This window comes from Cupressus sempervirens, chromosome 10 (genome assembly GCF_028749045.1).
Source record: "Cupressus sempervirens isolate cs-2001-9-10 chromosome 10, ASM2874904v1, whole genome shotgun sequence".
NCBI classification, from domain to species: domain Eukaryota; kingdom Viridiplantae; phylum Streptophyta; class Pinopsida; order Cupressales; family Cupressaceae; genus Cupressus; species Cupressus sempervirens.
Genome location: NC_143127.1, coordinates 4359404 through 4385315, shown reverse-complemented (window position 1 = coordinate 4385315; position 25912 = coordinate 4359404). Strand labels below are relative to the sequence as shown.

At 35.9% G+C, this 25912-nt stretch overlaps 2 protein-coding genes across 5 annotated transcripts in view; both read right to left on the bottom strand.

The window, feature by feature from the left end:
* Positions 1 to 1877: 1877 nt before the first annotated feature.
* Positions 1878 to 25912, bottom strand: part of LOC149532273 (protein ORANGE, chloroplastic-like) — a 256417-nt gene continuing 232382 nt past the window's right edge. For 3 of the 4 annotated variants that reach the window (XM_089807784.1, XM_089807786.1, XM_089807787.1), the window contains one exon: positions 2400 to 2863. In XM_089807784.1, coding sequence (XP_089663910.1) covers positions 2786 to 2863 — 78 coding nt within the window. In that variant the 3' untranslated portion in view covers positions 2400 to 2785. Of the gene's footprint in view, positions 2150 to 2399; positions 2864 to 25912 lie in introns of those variants that run through there. The other variant, XM_089807785.1, reaches the window with a different exon arrangement.
* On the bottom strand, positions 14908 to 17916 carry LOC149532274 (uncharacterized). Its single transcript, XM_089803214.1, has 6 exons — positions 17546 to 17916; positions 17174 to 17406; positions 16906 to 17058; positions 16357 to 16757; positions 15814 to 16219; positions 14908 to 15679 (listed from the first exon to the last, which is right to left on the bottom strand). The coding sequence occupies exons 1-6, from the start codon at positions 17914 to 17916 to the stop codon at positions 15210 to 15212; spliced, it is 2034 nt and encodes a 677-aa protein (XP_089659340.1). The 3' UTR covers positions 14908 to 15209.

Below are 25912 nucleotides of genomic sequence, written 5' to 3'. Positions count from 1 at the left end.
TCATATACATATACTTCAGATTTCTCTTTTGGAAAAAGATAGGTTATTGGTGAATTGAGCATATTCATAGAATGGAAAATTTCGGGTCAAAAACTGAACTTGTTTTGTTTTGAAGCGACTAGTTGAATATGTGAGCTGGCATCGTTTGTATTGAAATTCAAAAGTTCTGTTAATAGTTCCTAAGAAACATTTCTTGGCTACTTATTTTATTTCTGCGAAATTTTCCATTATTCCGCACAGGAAATCTGAGATATGATATTCGTGTGGTTTTGCATAAGAACTTTCTCCTGCTCTTTGAATACTTCCTAAATGGTTTCTTCTTTTCATTTGTAGATTTATGTTACCACCTTTTCTAAGTAGTTCTAACACGTTGCTGGGAGTTCTGCTTCAAAAATGTTTTCTTCTCCTTGGTAGATTTTATGTTGCTATTTCCTTAAATACAATGCAGGGGATTTCTTTTGCCTCTGAAACGGTTTCTTCTAACACGTTGCTGGGAGTTCTGCTTCAAAAATGTTTTCTTCTCCTTGGTAGATTTTATGTTGCTATTTCCTTAAATACAATGCAGGGGATTTCTTTTGCCTCTGAAACGGTTTCTTCTTTTTCTTTAGTCAATTAAATTAGGCTTTGTATTGAAATGTATATCGATACTTCTAGTTGATTTTTTTGCAGACAACTCAGATTCTAGATGGAAATCATATTTTTGCACTTTGCAGCGGTGTTTCACTCCCGTGATATTTCTTCTACTTTTTTGAGTTTTCAGTAATAACTACTTTATTGGTCCCTGCCTTATATAAGGCAGGGAACTAATGTTCCAAGTAGCCCTCCCCCACGAATTGGGATTAATTTTCGCTGTAAGTAAACTAATGTTATATTTGAACTTTGAAAGGTTTAATTTTAAAAATCACTTTTTATGTAAAAATTCTGATTTTATGATTGGTCTGTGCATAATTTCCTGGACTTTATTTGTATTTTCGCTATCAAAAAATTAGAAAATTTAAAAGGTGTGCTACGGAATAATAAATAAAGCTAATTTATTGCTTGTCAGGTTTTACGCTGGCATCACAGAGATTTTATTTTTGCTGTATGCTGATATCACTCGAATTTCTAATTTCACACATTAATTTGACTCTCCATTATTATTACGGCTGCTTGAGAAGAAGTCTCCTTTTCAAATTGCATCATATACTTCTACAAATATTTTAAAGAACTAGTTTAGTTTAGTTTAATGCCGGCACTAAACTAAACTACTCGTCTCTTTGTTTTAGACTATAGTCTCAGCCACCATAAAAACTATTCACTTCATGTGCGTGGTGGATCTCAGTCACCCTTACTCAATGCACAGTAACTGGTGAAAGGTAGGAGCTTAGCAGCTATTAAAGTAATGGAGGTACCAATAATATGACATGTAAAAATATAGTAGTTATATTATATAAAATAAATTAACAAATAACTAAATATTAATTTTTTAAGCACATTAGGAAAATATAATTGAAAAGACTTTATCAATTTAAATGTGTTAGGTATCAATTTTATTGTTATGATCTCATTAAAATTTAATTTTTAGATAATTCAAAAATATTGTAAAGGGTTTATCATTTACTTGATTTTTTTGTGATGTCTACAAAAATTATTTTTTCTTAAAAGATTTGAAAGAATATTGAAAAAGATAATGAAGGTAAAATTATAAAACACTATATATCTTGATAAGTATGAGATAATTTAAAGAAAATAAAAATATCAAAAAGTTAAAGAACTAAAATTATGAAATCTATCTTTAAAGACTATTGACAATGATTTTTACATATAAATACTATAATAATGATATTGAATTAATTAAAATATTAATTTATAAATATAATATTTACCAACTCTTGATATACACAATCACAATTACAACTATCAATCCAGAGAGCTATATTCTATTTCACACAAAGGCAGGGACTCTAGCTCCTCAAGAGCTCTTGTTAATCTTGCTTTTACAAAAAATCAATCAATTTATTATTTATCAAATCGTTACTTTTTTATACAATATATATAACTGCTAAGTGTCACAGTGTCCAGGAAAAAATGGAAACCTATATGTTTGCAGCTTCTCAACAGTGACAGGCTGAAATTGGTATTTTTATAGCTTGGATAAGGTTGCAAGGATCTGGAAAATCGAAGTTGAATTATTATTTGTAATTATTAAATGCATGCAATCATGATAAATAAGAATTGATAACTGAATGATCATAAACCATGGAACTTTCTCATCATATTCTCTGTTCTGATCAGAATAAAGACGGAAACATTTTAATTAAAATTACCTGCACTTTGGGACTTATACTGGTAAATTCTACTTACCACAATCAATTTCTAAATATGTTTTACCTATCTAAATTCATTTAAAGGTGTGCCAGTTGCATTAAAGGGGAGTGCACATGTTTATTTGTGATTGAATAAGATAGGGTTGTACATGGAAACAGTAACATTTCCAGACAAAATAAACTATGCAATCGATTGAAATAGTCATACAGCAAGTAGCCTACACAATTTGAGTGCTGCAAATAGAACATATTTTTCCATGTCTTGATACGTGATAGCCATTTACTTTCATTTCTCTTAACTGATTTATAATAAACACAATGCTCCGATAAAGACATTATTGAATGCTCATAGGTTAGTTGCCTTAATTAAATATTTCCTCATAGTCAGATGGTCCTAGTAATGCCAGAAATCAGAAACAGCTTATGCACGTCAAACTTCTCCACAGCTGGCCTCAGAATGCTTTAGAGCAGTAAATCAACTAATCAAAAGGATCTATACGAGGGTCATGTTCACTTGCCATTGCCATTCCAGTGCATAGGCATGTTGGGCACATGACCTGCATATGAAGTCTAGAATCATTTAGGCAAAGCAAATCTTGGAGAGAGAGAGAGAGAGAGATTATTAAATAGCTACTACTTTTTTGCATAATTAATCCAGGTGCTAAAAGCTTTTGAAAGTTGAATTCATTAAGACATTCTAACTACAGAAAAAATGAAAAGAGAACAACAATTCAGTACTTATTATAAAAAATGTGAGGAATCTTAAAAACTGATTTGAATAATATGTTATACATATCAGTCCTTGAAACTTTTCAATTCTATGAGACTTCCTTTATGAATTGCTAGGTTTACCAATGTCGTTGACTGCAGAACAACATTAACCAATGTGTCAGTTATGGTTCCAAACTTACTTTGGTGTATACTTCCAATATCTGACTATGGATATGATATGTTTTTCTTAACTCTTATAGACCGCCTTTCACATGCCTTAATACACAAAGGTAACAGCAAATATTGTGCAATTTTCTCTGAAATCCCAAAAGATGGAATAGATGTGACCATCACCAGATTATTATGTTTGTCATTCTACTGGGATTTGTGTTAGCTAATTTATGTATCAAAAAGAATTCTCATACTCTTTCTTAAACCAAGTCAAGGCCATAAACCAACAGCCTAAATGTCTCAAAACTGGGCCTTGAGGATAAATCAATACATCCAAGTTGAGTCTGTAGATCCACAACAAAACTGAGCTAAAGCTCAATCTATATTATTGCAAATGGTCAGTCTTATGGGGAGTATTAGTCATCGATTGGTTCATAGAACTGTATGCTTCATCCATAGCCTCTTGGGACATGCTTAGGCAAGTGTTCAAGGCTGAGCTTAAACTGCTGCGCGGGACAGTGAGACTATCACCAAAATTATAATACCAAATAGGGGATAAGTAGAATGGACGAGCTTACAATCATAGGTTCATGGAATTGCTAGCCAAGTTGGAGAATCAGCTAGTTGACAGGTTGAAGAAGACGTGGTTTGTTGAGGGGCTGATTCTCTTGTTGCACAAACAGATGAAAATGGCACCTCCATCCTTGTATGTCAATGCCTATAATAGGGTGATGGACATCAAGAGTGAAAACAAGACATCCGAAAGAGGCAAGAGGAAGATGAACGATGATGAGAGCACTTAGGTCAGTAGCAACAACAAATCGTTAGCAATTCAGGCCTTACGACAGGATATGATGAGAATAATGAAAGAATTGAAGCCCGAGAAAGAAAGACTTTGGGAAGCCAAGGATAACATTGAACAGGCAATGTCAGAGGAAAGAAGAGCCTTGAATGATGCCATCAGTACCTCACTATGGTCAAAGACGAAGAAAACTATCATCAAACGGATGTCACAAACCACCATACCAATATAGGTATCTGACTTTTTGCAAACCATGCAACAATTGAAGATGACCATTACCAACATAGTCAGTAGTCAGCAACAATACACTCAGCTAGGAGTACGACAAGTCAACAGAGAAGTCAACCAGCACCCAAGCCACTGACCCGATGTTGCTGACTATGGGCTTGGAAGGAAGCCGACTATTATCAAAATGGAGATAATGGGATGGAAGTTGACAAACACCACCGTGAATGGAGGCTTAGGTGTGAATGTTCTACCAAAGGAGACGTGGAAGGTGCTTGGTAAGCCAACACTCAAGCCACCAACCTTCTATCTGATAGGTTGCAACCAGCATGACATAAAACCACTTGGGATGCTAATGGCACAAAAGGTCACCATTTGCACTCAGCAAATCTTTCTAGACCTTATCATCCTTTTTCTTATCATCATTCTGCTAGAAAAAGAACACATTGGAAGCAAAATAAATTCTTGATCGAGGATAAAGGGAGGAAGTACCTCATTGATCTAAGTAACCAAGTAGTGAGTGAGGAGTTGGCATCCCCTAAATCAAAACTGGAAGATGAAAAGATAGAGATGTACAAAAGAAGGGAAGGCATGGAACCAAAAAATGAAGGGATGCTCAAATTAGAAGACTATTCTGAAGATGAGAAGTTTTTGAAATGGGCTATTTCACTAGCAAATGGGAAGCATTCCCTTCAATGTGTAATTTTCTTGAAGCTACAACTTTTGTAGAAGAGAAACCGACAAAAGCATGTAAAGTTATGGACAATGCATTTGACAGTGTTGGTTCCCAAAACTGCAGATTGGAAATTCAAGAGCCTGCCACTTCTCCAATAGGATTCCGCAATCAGTTCTGGCCAATGAATGAGAATCACCTTGATTCCCCTGCACTTCAGGCTCCGCTATACCTAGGTGGGTAGACCTTCTCCTCGAACCTAATCACTTAGTTCAAAGTTTTCCTAAAGTGAATTTAAGCTTTGGTGAGTTCTCCGGCTGGCAAGGTCCTTGAACTCGATTAAAATGCAACTGAATGTTGAGTAATGGTTGGATGTTTTGTATAATGTTTGTTAATAATGAATTTGATGCTTGTAGGAAGGTAGTTATAGATTTTTTAACTTCAATAATAAAAAGACTAGTGCCTCTGCTCATCCAGGCAATAGAGTCAACTTCAGTGAAGAATTTCACATACAACTTCATAATTTTCTATGCACTTATATTGCCAACAACAAAATAATCGAGATGCGACAAGATCAAATATTTATGCAATCTTAAACTAGTCTAGATTGAACTTTAACTCCTCTGGTAGGGAGACAAACTGGACACAGGTACAAAAACAATTTAATATTTCAAAATATCTGTGATGATCAAATTTAAAATACTAAATGACCATGTCCACTTATCCGACATTTAAATTGTATACAAAATTCCAAAAACTAATAATAAAGGATGAACCATTTGCAGTTTAAATTTCCATGCCATTTAAAAAATAAACAAAAGACATTTTATTTATTATAAAAATAAAATAGTTGAATTTATATTATAAAGTCATAATATAGCCCTTATTCCTCCATACAAGTAGATATTAAATACTTCAGAATATGAATGTTTTTGAATATATTTTTTGTTTTGAAGTCGCTCCATATTTATATTTCATGTAATAAGAAACGTGACTCTTCAGCATTAAAAGTTGTATTTCTAATAAATGACACCCTTTCAATTAAAACATAATAGGTAGTATTCAGTTCATAATCTTCCTTTAACCGGCGGGCACCACTTTGTCTTACGAATATGTATTCCTTTACCAAATTGAAGACAGACATAGTGACTCATCAAACATTTAGCGGCACAAATAATGTTTCAAATATTTATTAAACTCCCCAATGCCCATGCTAGAACGTTTTCATTATTTTGCATATTTGATATCATTCCTTCGTACTCGTCTTCTATGCTCTGACGACTCTATTCCGCGTATTTTTGTGTGGGCTTCCATATTCCAATCCAGACCTGTTAGCTCCGCATCATCTATGTTTGGTTCCAAGGTTGAATATTGTTGGGCACTGGGCATAACAAAGCTTCTCACAACACCGTTTCTTCTCCAGTTATTCATTCTGTGTGAGTCGTGTCTTTCATCGAGTATTATTAGTCCAGCATTGCTGAAGATGCCCATACAAACGTTGCACTGCCTTTATTCATGCTCCAAAGATGTGTAGAGTTACGCCTCCAGTACTCATTTCTATTCATTCCTACTCAAATTTGGAAAAGATGAATGTATTTATTCTGCCGCAAAGTGTAGACTTGCTTCAATCTTCTTTAACAAGCATATTAAAAACTTTAATACATCAAGCTTTCACCATTGGAGAAGAATATTGCTCAGTTTGACTTATCGCAAATGCTTCATTATGTAATATCCTTCTTTTGTACCTAGGCTGAATGCATAGCTTTCCTATGATTATGCATTTCCAAATATTGCTGTAGATGTCATTGGATCCCTACTCTTTAAAAGCCTTTAATTGGTAGTTATGTTAATATCAGTTTCTATGTCGTTGACCATTATCCTTACTATCATTACAACATTCAAATCACCATCACTCTTAGGATATTGGTAATGCTTTTATCACTGCACTGTATTTTGCTCATTACTCGAGTCATCAAAATTAGGAATCACTCCTTACTAACACTACTACGTATCTGATGTGTTTGTGATTGCAAGTTCATTGTTCCTGAGAAAATTGACAAAGACGGGAGGAATAATTGGCTCGGATCTAGTAAAAAGATATGAGATGCTTTTATGAATTTAGGATCATCTAACATGATTTGTCAAATGGAGGAAAAAGAATTTTGAGCTCCATCAGATGATACAAAGATGAAAAATGTAAAGCGAAAAATAATGAAGTCTATGCAGAGGCCATTGTTTGAATCAAACACTTGGAAAATTTATAAATTCCACTATCTGCAAGGGCATGTTTTTCTTTGGTCGAAGTAATGGAAGACAAAATTCGCAAGACTTTATCTTGTCAAACACAGGGCAATAGGAAGCCAAAAGAACAGAACCATTTTGGCATTGGTGCAACATCATTCTACTCAATTCAGGACACATCTTGTATGAAAGATTGAGGTTTAAGATTTTGTAGAAATGATTGAGTCAACACATCCCATATGATGGTTTGGGACCTGATCTTTGGAAAACAATCCTCCTATACAACAACCATGCAATGACACCATATAGAAAGTCTCTCTTGTACAACAAATTCATTCTATATGACTAGTCCCTATGCAAAAAATTCATCCCGCATGGCAAGTCTATCTTGTATAGAAAATTAATTCCGTACGACTAATCCATGTACAACAAATTCATCTTGTACAATCAATCCATGTATGGAAAGTTCTTCCGACATGACAAGTCCATCTTGTATGTTCAAAGCATCATGTCACCAGCATACAACACTTGCATCCTTTAGTACATCTTGGATGAACCCTTGTAGGAATAGTACGTTACCATACCATAATGTCCTGTACAAACAGAACAAATCGTGAACACACATCCACTACCAAACAACTGCACCTACCTTCACACCATACATTACTTTTGCCCTCCAATCAATTGTAGATTCCTATGTCATCAACAAAAACCTACAGTATATGACTTCACACACTCCAATCAATTGTATGACATTAATGATCAATATGGGTTTTTTTTATTGTATCGTATGCCTTACAGTAGAAGAAGGGTGGTATGAAATTGTTTCATATGTCACATGATCATCTAAGTACCATATGTCCATATAGACAACACGTTTTTTTAGCACTGCACAGTTCTTTGTCCTTTGTCTATACAGACAACACAAACTATTGATGTTGCACAATTATCTAGTCATGTATGGATATAGTTGCCACCCATACGTAGACTAATGTGGATGAAGCATAACTTGGTATGACAATGTTGACTAGAGCAATAAGCTCTAAAGTGGAGAGTACAATCAAATCAGAATTTTGACACCATAAATTGATTAAACATTGTGAACTCTCTATTTTTGGGCTTTGTGAAGAAAAAATTGGCATTTTAAAAATCAAGAACATGTGTTGAGAATGCTGGCCCCAAACCTCCACAAGAGGTACTGCTCCTTGACCCCACTAGGGGTGTTGCCCCAAACTCCCCATTTAATTTTTAAGTACACTAAAATGTTGAGTTTGCACAGTTAAGTCATTGTCTACATTTTGCCCATTAGTCTTCCTAGACATTACTTGATGTATACTTGTCCTCTGGAAGACATTTTTCTTCTTTTGGGGGGAAGATGTAGCTAGTGTACAATGCATATTGTTTATGTTGATAAAATTGATCATCCATCAGTGTATTAATTGTCGTCAATGTGTTAATTGTTCATTGGTTACACTCTCGAGTAGTTGTGTTGGTTGGTTGACAGTTGGGTCTCTCTTAGCAATTGTCAGGTCATTTAAATATATTGTGTACTGCTAAGGAAGGTAGTGGTGTGGAGTTGGATGAACTATAATCCTTAGTGGGCCATCTCTAGTCCTCTTTTGTGTAATGAATTCATGAGCTAATAAAGATATATTTTAGTCTTAAATCTGGTACTCACTGCTATTTGTATTATTATTTCATGTATGTAATTTACTAGGTATAGTAGTAAACAATGGACTTGCTTAGGAAGTGTTAGGTTTTACAGGTATTGAGAGGAAGACGTGAATTAGTACAATCAGATATTTCCAAACTTTAACCATTGACCTATTGCCAACTTCCAAATGATAAAACATATAATTGGTATCAGCTCATAAAGCATAATAAAATGAAATTAGCACATGACACACTAATTTCGGGCACACAAAAATCCTTGTTAGAAGGTAAAAACCATAGTGGGGATGGTACCGACAAAGCTTCACTTCTACAGCAAATGAGTTGCCCTATTAGGAGCATACAACTACCCACTCTGAGGGTTCACCCTATTAGGAGTGACTTTGTACCCTATTAGAAGTACAACTAGACCTGCTAAGATCTACCTTGTTAAAGGCTTTACACAACTCTTTTGAGAGTCTATCCTATTAGGGATTTACAATCAAAACATGTTAGGGTTCAATTGATTCAAGCATTTACCGGTTCTAAATATTAAGAAAAAACTAAATCTTTGGTCTAGTTGTGGCACTCCTTGCCTAGCAAATCCCTTCTTCTCTTTGATCTTATTCTACTACACTATGCACTTCTTCTCTGCATCTTGATTGTAACTGTTTGATCACTTTCTTCTGCTAGCTTTCTTTATTTCTACTTTGCTTTCTTGCACCATTCATTTTCTTTTGTTGATGTCTCACTGTTTTCTTCGCATCATCATTCAGTCCATTAAAAAACTTATATGGTTACATGTAATCTTTTTGCCTCTTAATCCCAACACTTTATTTGAACTTTTGGTTTCCCTCTCTATCTTCTCATACATTTCACATATCTCAATGATTTAATTCGACAAGGTCGAATTTCATCTCTGTTTCACCTTTCTTACACTTGGACTGGTCAAAATGTATTACCTTTCCCAATGTAATACTTGTATCTTTTCTTAGCATTCACTTTGTGGATTCACACTATCCAATGTAATTGCCTTACTGGATTTGACCTCTTCCTTGACCGGTTTGCAAATCTTCCACACTTTGTCTTATAGTCACTGATCGTTAGTACTCGTGGATCATGATAGGTATCTTCCTTTACCTATTAACTTGTCCCTTTACATATGAACCTATTGGGATGTGCGAACTCAGTTCTCACGAATCAATCAATGCTAAAGATACTATGATTGTCATCAATGACAACCATCTAATAATCATATAACTTTCCAATTAGGTATTGTAAGGTAATGCCAATTATTTCCTAATGATCGTCCAATGCCTATAATCTCACCAATCTCCCCCTTTGGCATTAATAACAATACCCTTACCCTTTAATATCCTTTAGATGACTAAACTTGAACTCCCCTTTAGTTCATACTCACCATTTTGTTTCCTTGTTCTAATCTTTGAATGTCTCCCAAATCTAATCTAGATGCTAATCACTTGCACTTCTCTTTTTGCTCTTCTAAACTTTTCCTGATTAACTTGCGATCTTAGAAATCTCTCCCAATTAATCTCTAGACTTCTCCCCCCTTTGACAACAATGCCAAAGGTGTAATATTTAACAATATCTAATAGTTAATTTACACTCTGTCAATGACAACCTTGTCACCAAGTCTTCTTTAAGTGTGTAACAAATGGATTTTCATAACAAAATAAAGATAATCTAGAAAGAGTATTCCTCAACTAATTATTGAACAATATACATTGAATTCATTTTCATGAGACATTTAACTGCTTTTAACTACCAACAATTAACTGAGATAGCAAAGCTTAACTGAAATAACTATAACAATGATCAACTGAAATAACTATAATAATGATTAACAGAACTAACTATGATAACGTTCAACTGAAATAATTGTAATAATTGTAATAACGATCAACTAATATAACTGAAATAACGATTTACTATCTTTCCTTGAAGTAAAGTAAATGCATAACATGAAAAAGAAAGAAGAACATACGAGAAGTATCTGGTAAGTCTTTGATTGGGTATGCAAGCCTCGACTTTCAATACAAGAAGCATTGACTTAAGCTTAACCTCCCAACCTCGGACCGCATTTATCCCCACACAATCTATTGAATAGAAAGGCCCTCCCTACCCCAGAATAAGGCTTGGGATACTTTTAGTCCAGCCACCTGAGCATTTCGGTATTTAGAATGTCCGCGCAGTTATGGACAGATATGTTTGAATAATTGGCTCTACTGACATCAAGTGATCATAGATGGCAAACATGCCTTTAATGATCTTGGTCAAAGTTTGCTGATGGATTCAATGACCCAATCACCATCGTTCACCTTGACAACAGGGGAACAATAATATGAACAAGCATGAGCTATTAAATGAAATTAATTTAAAATTGTTATGTCATGTCTAACTTTTATTTCCATGTTATTGCAGGTTCATCTCACTTCTTCACCTTTTCCATGGCTACACAGCCGGTGAGTCCCAAGTTCTCGAATCTCAAAGCAATTGGTTGTCTGTTGATCCTCAACTAATATAAGAATATTATATGTTTCTAGCTTATCACAATCTGTGATCTGAGAAATGTAATCTTTGTTGAATAAATATCATTTGATTCTAGCTTTCAATGGCATAAATAAAATATGATATCATGGCATGGATACTTGGCTTTATTCATCATAAATAGCTTTGTCCTAGAGAGGGTCTAACCGATGATATTTAAGCAAAGATGATTTGTATCATAATCTGAAACTGTTTTTTACTGCTATAATAATCGGAATGCAGTAATATATGATAATAAAAACATATTGCACTGCTTGGGATGTGGACAACCACATAACTTGGTAAAATCTAGAAATAAAAAATGGAGTCTTGCTGGATGCTATCAATCAACCCACCCTTCACGGAAGAAATCTTTAAGCGTAAGTCCCAATGTGATTATCAATCATGTCTTTAGCAAAATATCAATATAAAAGGCAAATCGTAGAAGGAAAATGCAATGATTATCAAGTGGTAAATTGCAGCGATATCGTGTGATATCTGCAGAGGTATTGGGTGATATGAAAAGAAGTTGGATGATATGAAAATGAAGTTGGGTGATATGAAAAAGAAGTCGGGTGATATGTTCATGCTCCCTATCTCTCTCGGCTTCATAATATAAGAAGGTATTGAAGTCTCTTTGGCTTCCAAGAAGCCGTAACCCATAAAGAAGAGACTTGGCTCTTGATCACCAATAAAATATGCCAAATGTTCATTTCGGTTTTTAGCAAGAATAAATATGGAAATTGATTTAAAAGTTATAAATTGAGAATAATTATAATTTATATCTATCTACTTGCACGTAGATGTACTTATGAGGTGGCATCATATTATTTATAAAAATAATATTATGGTGTCACTTTTATTCCTATATCTATGTGCATGTACATAGGTATACATTATAATGATGTGGAAAAATCAATCAAAACTTATTTGAGGTACACATTATTTTTAATTAAAATAATGTTTATTTAATAGCTCATGCAGGGCCATCGATTGTATCCTGATGTTCAAGTTGCTAAGTCCTCACCAAGGCAATCGAAGGTCATACCTGTCAACCTAATAATCGGACTAAATTAGTATCTCATTCCATTGATCCTATTTAGCAATGCTTCTCCCCTTCATCTTGTCCTGCAATCACCCATGCAATATTTCCATGATAATAACAAGTTCCATAATAACATTTAATATAGATAAAGAATTTAATTATTAACCATAATTCCAAATTCAAGCAACTGCTAATCATCACATGAAAAATAATGGATAACGACCATTTTCATTAAACAGTTACATAATGAATACAACAAATACATTTAACTACCCTCTTCACATGATTATGAAAGAAAATCCATTCAATCTAACGGCTATAAATAAATTTAAAATTAGGACAAAATTTGGGATGTAATATACCCTCACCCTTAAGTTTTTCATCCTCCTCGATGAATATCACAATAAAACTTAAAACAATATCTATTCAGATCATTTCAAGAAAATAAAAGTTCAAGCTCTAGCCCTGGAGAAAAGATGAGGGTAGTTTTGAAAAAAATTGTGATAATCTTCCTAGGTAGCATTATCCTCTACATATCGATCCCACTGGACCTTGCATTGAGTCACCTCTCGATTTCTTCAACGTAGCTTATGCACCTCGAGTTTTTTGAGTGGTTCTATTTCCACCACCACCCCTGGTTCTCGCACCTGTAATAGGTTCTCATCAATTATATGATCATGATGAGTGATGTATTTCTTAAGGTATGACACATGTAAGATGTCATGCATCCTTGCAAGAGCTGGTGGTAGGCTACTGGGTTCATAATTTCCAATATTTTAAAGGGTCCCACAGACCTTAGAGCTAACTTGGCATTCTTACCAAACTTGATGGTACTCTTCTGAGGTTTTACTATTAATAGCACCTTTTCTCCCACTGAGAATTCTCTAGGTGTTCTTTTTGTATCTGCATAACTTTTTTGTCTATCATTGGCTTCTTTCAATCTCTAACGAATTTGGATTATTTGTTCTTCCATTTCTTTAAGCATTTCGGATCCAAAAATAATTCTATCCTCCAATCGATTCTAGCTCATAGGAGTTCTACATTTGTGGCTGTATAGAGCCTCAAAGGAGGCCATTTTAATGGTGGATTGATAAAAATTGTTATAAGCAAATTCTACCAAGGGTAAATACATTTCTCACTAGTATTGCCGAACCATATAGTAAACTCTTAAAAGATCTTCTAAGACCTGATTTATTCTTTCTGTTTGACCATCAGTCTCGGGATGATAAGTTGAACTAATGTTTAGTTTAGTCCCTAATGCTAAAAATAATGTTTGCCAATAACTAGAAGTTATCCTAGCATCCCTATCTGAGATGATTTTCTCTGCAACTCCATGTAATCTGAAAATCTCCTTTATGAATTTATGAGTGATCTCTAGTGTTCCATTAGTTAGATTTCTTAACATAAAGTGAGCAACTTTTGTCAATCTATCTACTACTACTAGAATGGTGTTGTGTCTATTTTGTGTCATAGGTAACCCTTGTACAAAATCTATGGAAATTATCTGTCATTTTCATTATGGTACCTCATTTGGGTGCAAAAGACTAGCTAGGTAACGATGTTCTACTTTAACTCTTTGGCATTCTAGGCATCCTGCCACAAATTTTGTTATTTCCCTTTTTATTCCACTCCAAAAATATAGAGATTTTATAACTGACAACATTTTAGTCACTCCAAGGTGTCCTAAATATGAAGCTGAATGAGATTCTTCCAAAATCATTTTTTGAAGTTCAATTTTGTTCGGTATATAAATCGTGTCATGATATCTTAACAATCCATCCTCTTATATCCTAAATTCTGAATACTTTGGATCTTGTGGGTCCCTGATGAGAGCTTGGCTGATCTCTACATAAAATTCATCATGCTCTAAATGTTGTAAAATATGATCCTTTAATCTGAAATTTATAATAGCAATTGCAGAAATGTCTCTCCTTCTGCTTAAGGCATCTGCCAGTTTGTTTTCCTTGCCCTTGATGTAATTAATGTCAAACTCATAATCTGCTAAAAATTCCAGCCATCTCCTTTGTCTAGCATCAAGGTTGGGTTGGGTAAAAATGTATTTTACGCCATGGTGGTCAGATCGAAGATCAAAAGGTTTCCCAATCAAGTAACGTCTCCACATTTGGAGAGCATGTACAATAGCTGCCAATTCTAGATCATGAGGGGTGTAATTCTACTCGTAGTTCTTCAATTTCCTAGAATCGTATGCAGTCACCTGCTCATCATACATTAGCACCAAAGAAACGTGAATCGGAATCGGATCGGAATCGGCAAGGTCGAATCGAATCGTGAATCGGCAATGAATCGGCAATGAATCGGCGATGAATCGGCAAATTTGAAAAAACCCGTTAAATTTAAAGATTTTAACAATTTAAAACTTATTTCATGCACCCTTTATTGAATATAACTTAAGCACACTATAACATCATCAAATAGAAGTTAAAACTTAACATACATAAACATGAAACATAAAATCCATCACATACGTAACTATGTTATCTAAGATTCTAAAATGTAAATTGTAGGCTAGCTGAAGTAAATAGAAATCAAATGATCATAATGATTTAAATCATAGAATGTATGTAAGATGATCCATAAGACATCAAATCATAAATTTATGTAAGAATCTAAGATGAAGATCCATGAAAGTTTGAAACTTTGAAACATATGTCTATCAATGATTCAGTATCAATATCTGTAAACAAAATATAAAAACAAGGCTCCAGCTCAAGCCTCAGGCTCATAGTCATCATCATCCTCAACATCATCCTCAAGCTCGGCTACAGCCTCAGCCTCAGCCTCTGAGTATCCAGTCTGCCTAGTAGCAAGGCGTCTAATTTAGGTCCTAGAGGATTGTCGAGCCATATCTCTCGCATATAAGATGGGCTCACGAATGTCGCTAGGGCCTGTGTCTGTGCGTGCACGTGTGCGTCTACCAATGGCTGAAGAACGTGCTCTAGCTGCCTCAGCCTCTATATCCACCTGGTCAATCCACGCACGGTCTTCTTCAGTGAAGACTGGATCTACAACCTCTGTGAGCCACTCTGATTCTGGATCAATCTCCTCCAGAATGATCGGAGAGGAGTCAGTGCCCAAAATCTGTCTGATCCTAAGACGGAGGTTGTAATGAACGAAGACAAGATCATTCAACCTCTGCACTGTCAACCTGTTTCTCCTCTTCGAGTGGATGTGCTCGAACATGGACCAACTGCGCTCACATCCAGAAGCGCTGCTTGGCTGACTCAGAATACGAATGGCAATTTTTTGAAGTTTTGGGGTTGTGGCCCCAAACATTTGCCACCATCTATCTGAAATAAGGGAAAATAAAAATAATTAGTCTCATTTACAAATTACAAATTACAAGTTAACTCTAAAATTACATAATCAACTTTAAGTTTAGAATCTAGATTCATGAACATTGAATATATTATTTAATTTTTACCTGGCTGTATTGTTTCCCGAGCATCTATGGCTACCCTGCTAGAGAAAAGTGGCCCTTCTTTATTATTGAACTTATCAAGCTCAATAATTGCAGCACTGCTATCCTCATCAGTACTCAACCTCTGGATCACTGTATATAATCCGGTGAGAACCTCCTCATCCGCCTTGAAGTCAGGACGGAAACGAAATGCCGAATTCAAAAAGTAAGCTGCTGCATGGATGGGTCTGTGGAGCTGATTCTGCCATCTCCTATCAATGATGTCCCAAATAGGGGCATACTTCTCCTGCACTCCTGCATACTGAGCTTTAATGGCCTCCTTGGCCCTATCCATGCCCTCATATATGTAGCCCATAGAGGGCTTCTCCCCATCAGCAGTTCGTACGAGAGATACAAGAGGCTCAGTGGCCTACATATAAAGTAAAACAAAAATTTGAGTCAAAACTTAAACATAGAATAATTCAATAATATAAGGTAAAACTAAATCATTAAACAATTAGCATAGTAAACTGTAAAATATTAAATGTTAAATTGCAATAAAATTACCTTGAGTATTTCTCTAGCAGGTTTCCAAAAACCATCATCATCAAATATGCAATCCACCACATCTATCCCTGCAGTGGTCGTAGCATAGGAAGATGAAATCCACTCCCGCCCAACAAACATGCTCCTCAAATCATCCCTTGATGTCAACAAGGACTGCAAGGTGATGAAATTCGAGGCAAACCTCGTGATCCCTGGACGAGCTAACTCTTTGTCTCCTGTGTACTTCCTCATTGTGCTAAGGACAAATGAATGATTATAAATAAACTTACATATGTTTTTTGCCCTTTCCACACATGACTTGACCCACTCAAGTTTGCCAATTTCCTCCAACATGAGGTCAAGGCAGTGTGCTGCACAAGGGGACCAAAATATGGTGGGGTGCCTCTCCATCAAAAGTTTGCCTACAACAATTTTAAGATAATTAGAAATTCAAATTTCAAACATGTTAGAACTTAGAACTTAGGAAACTTAGAAATTCTAAGTTAGAATTAGAAAAAGTTCAAAATTCAAATAAATTTATTTTCAAAACTTAAAAAGTTAAAAGTTTACCTGCAGCAACATAACTTGCTGCATTATCCGTCACCACTTGCACCACATGTTGTTCCCCCACCTCTGCTATAACTTCCTCAATAACCTCACATAAGTATGTGGCGTTTTTTACATGAGCAGAAGCATCAATGGATTTGAGGAACATGGTATATCCTACAAGTAACAAAACAACGAATTATAATTACTATTAGCAATCAACAAATCAAAATTTGAAATAGTCAATCACGATTCAAAATTATGTATGTAGGAAAGTAGAATGATCAATCACCTCCACAGGATACAAGAAAATTGAGGAGTGTTCTTCCCCTCCTATCTGTCCAACCATCAGTCATGATGGTGCAACCCTTTTCGATCCACTCCTTTCGGTTGTCCTCAAGCTCATGCCTCATATCCTCAACCATTTCCTCCAGGAGGTATCCACTCAACTCAGCCTCAGTTGGGGTTTTAAACCCCGGACCACAAATGGCAACTGCATCTATCATGTTCTGCCAATAAGGAGTCCTGTCACAAATAGATAATGATATTGATTAGAAATTTAGATGTCAAAAACTAAAATCATAAAACAAGTAGATATAATTAAAGTTTTACTTTTACTTTTAACTTTAACTTTGAAGATAACAAAGAAAAAAGAATCAATTACCTGGCTGCAATAAATGGAATGTTGCAAAAGTACCAGAATTTGCAAATCTCTTTTCTGGCAGCATCATGAATCTCCTTGTTCAAACCCATGCCCTCAAGCGTGGGTTGGGAGCCAGGAGTAGTGCGGGGCACAAAGTAACTATCCATTCTGCTTTTCCGCACTCTAGGCCGCAATAGGTTGGTGTTGGACTCTGTCTCAGTATGAGACCGACTACCACTAACACTCACATGAGCACTAGCACTAGGATGAAAAGGAGGCCTAGAAGAACCCTCCCCAACACAACCTACGGATGCGGAAGCTGATGCAGATGTAGATGCGGTTGCGGATGTGGGAGCACAGGAGCCAATACCTCTTAACCCTTCAAGTTGCATTTTCTTAGTCAACTTGTCTTGTTCAATTTTTTCTAATGCCACTAAACAAGAGCGTTTTGCCTCAGCGGTTTGTTGAGTGCAAACTGTGACATCATGGCCAGGTATGTCAGCAATGTGGTATTTCAATCTATAGATACCTCCCGAATTTATTTTTTCTTTGCAAAATATACATTTTGTTTGATATTTGGTTCTCCCAGGAAACTCTTCATTATATTTCCAGCATTCATCTTTTTTACCCATTGTGGAAATTGGAAAATGAAAGCAAAGGGCTGCTGCAATAAAAAAATTCATGTAAAAAATCAAAGTTTGCAACTAATAAACAAAAACTACAAAACAACAAACCCTAGTTTGCAATTTAGTAAAACTAAAAATAAAAAACATTCAAGATTTGCAAATGAACACTAAAAAAATTTAACAAAAAATGCATACTACACTAACATGCAAAAAAAAAACCAACACTTACCTCTTGCAAATGAGTTGAGGAGTGTTGATATTGACTCCTTAATGCTCCCAATGCAATTTATGGCCTCCCCAAATGGACTTCTGATCTCTTTGGTGCTCTTCCTTCTTGCCGGTTGGAAACCTATGGATTCTCTTTTCTCTTCTTCTCTCTCACTCTTCCTCTCTTCTACTCATACTAAGCAAATAGAAGGCTCTTTAGGGTTATAACAAAGAGGAAAGTCAACTTAGAAAGCAAATAAAACATGTGTTTTTTTTAAAAAATTGAACTTTCTATCCTTGCTGCCGCGGCCGATTTCTGACGATACCCGATGGCGATTCTGGCAATTTTTTCCATGAATCGCCGATTTTGGCGATTCAGGCGATTCATGCGAAAAAATCGCCACCAGCGATTTTCGATTCCAAAAAAATCGGGAGCCATGAATCTTATCGCGATTTCGGCAATTTCATGGCGATTTTTGGAACTATGATTAGCACACCTACTCCTGATGCATCGGTTATGATGACGAATTTCTTTTGTGGGTCAGGTACTCTTAGTATGGGTGTTGTAGTTAACTTTTCTTTCAAACATTCAAAAGCTGATTGACATTTTTCAGTCCATACAAGCTTCCTTCCCTTTCTCTGAAGTGATGTGATCGAATAAGCTATCTTGGAGAAATTTCTAACAAACTTCCTGTAGAACCCTGCCAATCCCATGAAACTTCTGACTTTGGTCACATTTTTAGGTATAGGCCATTCCTTAATTGCCTTGATTTTTGACAAATCTACAACTATTCCCTTAGCTAATATAAAGTGTCCTAAATACTGGATTTCCTTTTGATAGAAGGTGCACTTAGACAACTTTTCATATAATTTATGTTTCCTCAACCTTTGTAAGACTTTTCCCAGATGCTCTTGATGCTCTTTCCCGTTCTTCGAATAGATTAGGATGTCATCTATGAAGACCAATACAAACTTATCTAGACAATCTTAGAATATGCTATAAGTTGTTGGAGCATTGGTTCGATCGAAGGGTAATACTGTGAACTCATAATGTCCATATCTAATTTTGAAAGCAATTTTGTGAATATCTTCATCCTTAATACAAAGTTGGTGATATCCTGACCTCAAATCAATCTTTGAAAATACTATAGCACCTTTCATTTGATAAAAGAGGTTGTCAATTTTAGGAAGTGGGTGTCAGTTCTTGATAGTAACCTTATTGAGCATTCTGTAATCTATGCATAATCTCATAGTTTCGTCCTTCTTCTTAACAAGCAATACTAGGGATCCTCATGGTGAAACACTAGGCCAAATCAGTTTCTTATTTAACATATCCTGCAATTGTATTTGCAACTCCATTAATTCTGTGGTGGTCATTTGATAAGGTGCTCGAGAGATGGGTTCTGCTCCTGGTAATAAATCTATGGGAAAATCAAAGACTCAAGATGGAGGTAAACCGGGGAGTTCTTTGGGGAACACATCCTGATAATTCTTTAGAGAAGGATACTTTTCTTCAAAAGATTCCTTTAATTTTTCTCTAATTTCCCCATCTTCAAAAATGTAGTTATCTCCATAAGTGGTGTTTATAGGATCTCTCATATCTTCAACTCTTACTGCAAACATCTCATAGCCTTTTCTTCCACATTTCTTGAGTTGCATGGCGGATATCTGTTTTGATTTAATTTCATGTTTAATCCCTTTAATGCTTGCAGGTTTGCCTTAGTCATCCAAACAATCTACAATTTTAGCAAAACAATCAACCTTGGCCTTATGCTCATTGAGTCAATTAATGCCTATAATAATATTGTAATACCCAAAAGGTGCTACACACAGATTCAATTCAATGGAGAAATTTGAAAAATCAACCCGAGCCTGAAACAGACACTGCTCTACCTTAGCCCTTGATTGGTCTGCATACTCAATTGTCCATAGTTTTGCTATAAAACTAAATCTCTTTGGAAATCTACTTAATAGTTTAGGCAATATAAAACATTCAGAAGCTCCAGTATCAGTTAAAATAGAAACGGGGTTCTGGTAGATCTTACCCAGAGTTTCGATTGGGCCTATCTGTTGTTTTGTTTTTCTATTGTTAAGGGCTGTGTGAATCCTTTGCTAATAAACATGTTGTTGTGGAAGAGGTGGTCGGTGCGGCTGATTGTTGTTGGTCTTCACAGAGCATTTATTAGCATAATGATCTCCTCCACAATTGAAACATCCTAAAGGTGGCCCCTTCTTTTCACTGCCCTTATTATTCTTACTTGTACTGAAATTACTTTTAAAATCCTTGATTCCATTCCTTTTTTATTCTGGTTTGCTAAATTTATAATTCTTAAACTATTTCTTCTGAGATCCAGTATCTGTATTTTCTATATTCTAATTTGTTTTTCTTTTATTATCCCCAATGGAGTCATCTCTCTTTATTTTATATTCCTATAGGATAGCCTTCTCTAGAGCTTCTTCCATGTTTTGAGGAGTAAGAACATCAAATGCTCCTCTATTCTACTATTCAAACCCATGATGAATTTCCTCACTTTCAAATTCCTATCTTGTTGGTATGGTGGTACATACTTTAGTAATCAGGTAAATTTCTCCCAGTACTTGTGTACAATCATATCTCCTTGCTTAAGATTTTGGAAATCCAGTAACTTTTGGTCATAAAAGGTTTGGGGTAACCAACAATTCCTAAAAATGATTACAAATTTTTCCTAGGTAATCTCAATAGTTTTTATGTTTAGCTCAACCTTGGTGTTTCCCCACCATGTATCAGCTTCTCTAATAAAGTGATGTATTCCCCAAATTGCTTTTGAGGTTTCTGAAAAGTTTCTAATTTCAAAGTAATGTTCCATTTCAGTTAACTAGGCCTCTGCATCCTCTCTGGATTCAGAACCAACAAATTTGAGTGGTTTGATCTTCTTAATATCTACGAACAAATCACTCATTATTTCTTGTTTCTTTTGTTTTTTGGTTTGGGCACGTGAAGCTTGTGAGATTTTCTTGTCGTGTTCAAAGAGTTTTGTCTCCATTCTGGGAGGAGGCAAGAATTGCATTTTCTTTTGGTTCTACCCCATCTAGGCTGCCATCTCATTCATTTATTTATTTTCCATATTATCCAACTTTAGTTGCTTTTTTGCAAAATCTGAAGTAATAAATCAGTGGATGATTGTGTGTTATTTTCATGAACCATGTCATGACCTACAACATTCTCATCACTACTCATTTTGTTTGTTTACTAGCTTAATCTGAAAATTACAAAATTCTAATGTCAAAGTATGCCTACAACAAATTTAAGGAGTTTGCGAGTGGATATAACATATGACTAAACCAATTTATTTGATCAACTTTAATACTTATGTTGCTGCATTTATAACAGCCTTTATTTACAAAAATTTCCTCTTCTGAGGATGTTTACATTATAGAATTTAAATTTTGCTTCTCAACATTCAGTTCTGATTCAGATTTGTACATATCCCACACCATCCAAGATCTATGAAAGTGCATAAGAGAATTTCCCTGACGAGCGTTCCAGTTTTGAATTAGTTTGTTTCTATATGCTGCTTTACTAGAAGGAGTCCACCTGACTCTTTCCTTCTTCATTCATTGCAAAGCCTGTTTCAGAGTTTCATTGTCTTTAGGCATGGAACAGCAAGTGTAGTTGAAGTTTGGCATGTTTTTAATTAAGTACAGGAAGATGGGATGTCGTGCCTTCTTGCAAGGTGTTTTACGTACTTGCATCCTATACATTTATTCTAGGAATCCTCAAGTTTACTAGAAAGTGGTGTGCCCTAGGTTTAGTGCCAAACCCAACACTCTGATAACATATGTAACAAACAAATTTTCATAACAAAATAAAAGTAATCTAGAAAGAGTTTTCCTCAACTAATTATTGAACAATATACATTTAATTCCTTTTCATGAGACATTTAACTGCTTTTAACTATCAACGATTAACTGAGATAACAAAACTCAACTGAAATATCTATAACAACAATCAACTGAAATAACTATAATAACGATTAACTATGATAACGTCCAACTGAAATAACAGTAACAATTGTCAACTGTAATAACGATCAACTGATATAACTGAAATAACGATTTACTATGTTTCCTTGCATATAAGTTAAGTAAATGCATAACATGAAAAAGAAAGAACACACGAGAAATATCTAGTGAGTCTTTAATTGGTTGTGCAAGCCTCGGCTTTCGGTAAGAGGAGAAGCATTGACTTAGGCTTAACCTCCCAACCTCGGACTATATTTATCCCCACACAATCTATTTAATAGAAAGACCTTCCCTACCCTAGGATCAAGCTTGGGATACTTTTAGTCTAGCCACTTGAGCATTCTGATGTTTAGAATGTCCGCACAGTTATGGACTGACATGTCTGAATAACTGACTCTACTGACATCAAGTGATCATAGATGACAAACATGCCTTTAACGACTTTGGCCAAGGTTTTCTTATGGATTCAATGACCCGATCACCACTGCTTTACTTGACAACAGGGGAACAATAGTATGAACAAGCATGAGCTATAAAATAAAATTAATTTAAAATTGCTATATCATCTCTGACTTTTATTTCCATGTTATTGTAGATTCATCTCACCTCTTCATCTTTTCCATGGCTATACAACCGGTGAGTCCCAGGTGCTCAAATCTCAGAGCAATCCGCTCTGTCTGTTGATCCTCAATCGATATAAGAATATTATATGTTTCCAACTTATCACAATCAGTGATCTAAGAAATGTAATCTTTGCAGAATAAACATCATTTGATTCTGGCTTTCAATGGCATAAATAAAATACGATATCATGGCATGGATACTTGGCTTTATTCATCATAAACAACTTTGTCCTAGAGAGGGCCTAACTGATGATATTTAAGCAAAGATAATTTGTATCATAATCTGAAACTGCATCTTACAGCTATAATAATCAGAATGCAGTAATATTTGATAATAAAACATATTGCAAAAATCTGGAAATAAATAATGGAGTCTTGCTAGATGCTATCAATCAGCCCACCCTTCACGGAAGAAATCTCTAAGCGTAAGTCCCAGTGTGATTATCAATCATGTCTTCAACAAAATATCAATATAAAGGCAAATCGTAGAAGGAAAATGCAATGATTATCAAGTGGTAAATTGCAGAGATATCGTGTGATATCTGCAGAGTTATCGGGTGATATAAAAAAGAAGTCGGGTGATATGTTCATGCTCTCCGTCTCTCTCGGCTTCATAATATAAGAAGGTATCAAAGTCTCTTTGGCTTCCAATAAGACGTAACCCATAAAGAAGAGACTTGGCTCTTGATCGCCAATAAAATATGCCAAATGTTCATTTCAATTTTTGTTGTCGGTAAAATTGTAATTCAGCTAATAGGCTCCTTCAGAAAGGTTCTTATTATGTAGCCGACGGACCCCTTCAGGAAGGTTTTTCGGAAAGTATTTATACACCCTTCGGGATCATTGTAAGCATAATGTAATGTCTTTGGCATATGCGAATAATAAAAGGAGTACTTTTGTTCTTGTCATCGTCTGTGTGCATTAATCTATTTAACCCATACGGTAAACATTTGGCGTCGTCGCCCCATAAACCTAGAACAAAGGAGGAATGAAGACTAATGCCAAATCAACTTAAAAAGGACAGAAATAAGATAAAGGGGAAAGATGGAGTATGCACCACCCAAGGAAATTTAATTTTGGCACAAGAAGTAGAGCGCGGATGGAGGTTTCAACGGATTGCTGACAGACACTGAAGCACTGAGGAATTGTTGGAGGGAACTCGACAACAGGTGGAATTGGTGGAAGAAGCAAAGGAGGAATTTTTGAACTTGTATTCGCCAACGGAAGAGAATCCAGACAGAAAGGAATTAACTCGCACGGCTCGGAGTGCCAAGGGAGCATGAGCGTGGAGTGAACTCTTCATCTACAATACACTTCCAGAACGGACAAGTTCGCTTAATGAAGACCCTTCTTCACTGAACAATGCAACTGTTGGGAATAAGACGACTGCTTAAAACAGCGTCAATGTCGGAGTGTAGAGCATTGGTGCCGAAATACAAAGCATTGGTGTTGGGATACAAAGCGTTGGTGTCGGGATATAGAGCGTTGGTGTTGGAATACAAAGCGTCGAGGTTGGAGTGGAGAACAGTGCCGGTGTTGCAGTGCCAAACAATGCCCATACACAAACCCAAGTAATAATGGTAGGACCAAAGGAGAAGTTACCAAAGTTTTATGGTGATGGAACGGCCAATCCAATCAGACATTGTAAGATATGCGAAACAATTTGGAGGGTGAATGACATAACAAATACAAATGAATGGGTCTGACAATTTCTGGCAACCCTAAGGGGGGTAGCAATTGATTGGTTCACTGATACGAATCTCCAAAAATTAACCAATTGGGACAATGTTAAAAAAGAGTTTATCACCGAATTTCAACTCCTGCATGACGACAATGAGATCGTAGCAGAGAAATACAAGACGAAGCAAGGAAAAAATGAAACAACTTGAGTATATGCCAGAAAATTAAAAGACTTAATAAACAAAATGGAAAGTAAGCGAGCGGATGGGCTGCAAAACAAATGGTTCATTGAAGGACTACGCCCGAAGTTACAGAAGAAGATGAAGATTTTGCCGCCATCATCATACATTGAAGCATACAATTGGGCGATGAACTTAGAAAGTTAGCAGAAAACAAAAAAAAAGAACAAGAGTATAGCTCATCCGAGTTAGATGATGAAGCGTCTTTGGAAGAAGAGTGCAGCAATGACAAAAAGGGCAGCTAGAAGGTCCGAGCTCTCCAGAAGGATATGATCCAAATGATAAAGGAATTTAAGAACATGCAGAAAGAGACAAAGGGAAACAACCTATGGTGCACGAAATGTAAGACAAAAGGCCACACGAAGGGATCCAGTGCAAAGAACCAGTTCTGCGAGATCTGCCAGATCATGGGACATTCTACAAAGGAATGCCCCTTCAATATGAATACAAGAGGACCTCAATAAGTGCTCCTAACCCAGGAGGCTTCCGCGTCAGGAGGGAGTGGAAACACCAGTAATGAGGGTGCCACGTTGGGAGGGTACAGAAATAATAGGCGAGGGAAAAACAACAATGCTAACAATAATAATGGAAGCCGCAGCCGAATTCGTACGATGCGAATGACTGCCCGATGGTACAATGCCAAGCATGCAATTTGTGGGGCCACTTTGCCTGAGACTATGCAATGGCAAACACACTAAAGTTGTTATGTAGATGGTGCGGTCCTGGAGATCACGAAGATGCTAAGTGCCTGAAATCAGGAGTGAATCTGATCATCATCAGGATAGATAAAGAGGAGGTTCTGGCAATCACATGCAAAAGAGCAAAACTCTACCCTAACCCGATGGAGGAAAAGAGGAGATTAGCGGAAGCACGAGAAAAAATTGAGAGGGTGACGCAGGCGGAGAAAGCACACTTGAAGGACACTACTAGTACCTCAGCAAGGAACTGAGCGGAATAGAACATCGTACGACAAATATTACAAACCGAAGTGTCAGTCAAGATAAATGATCT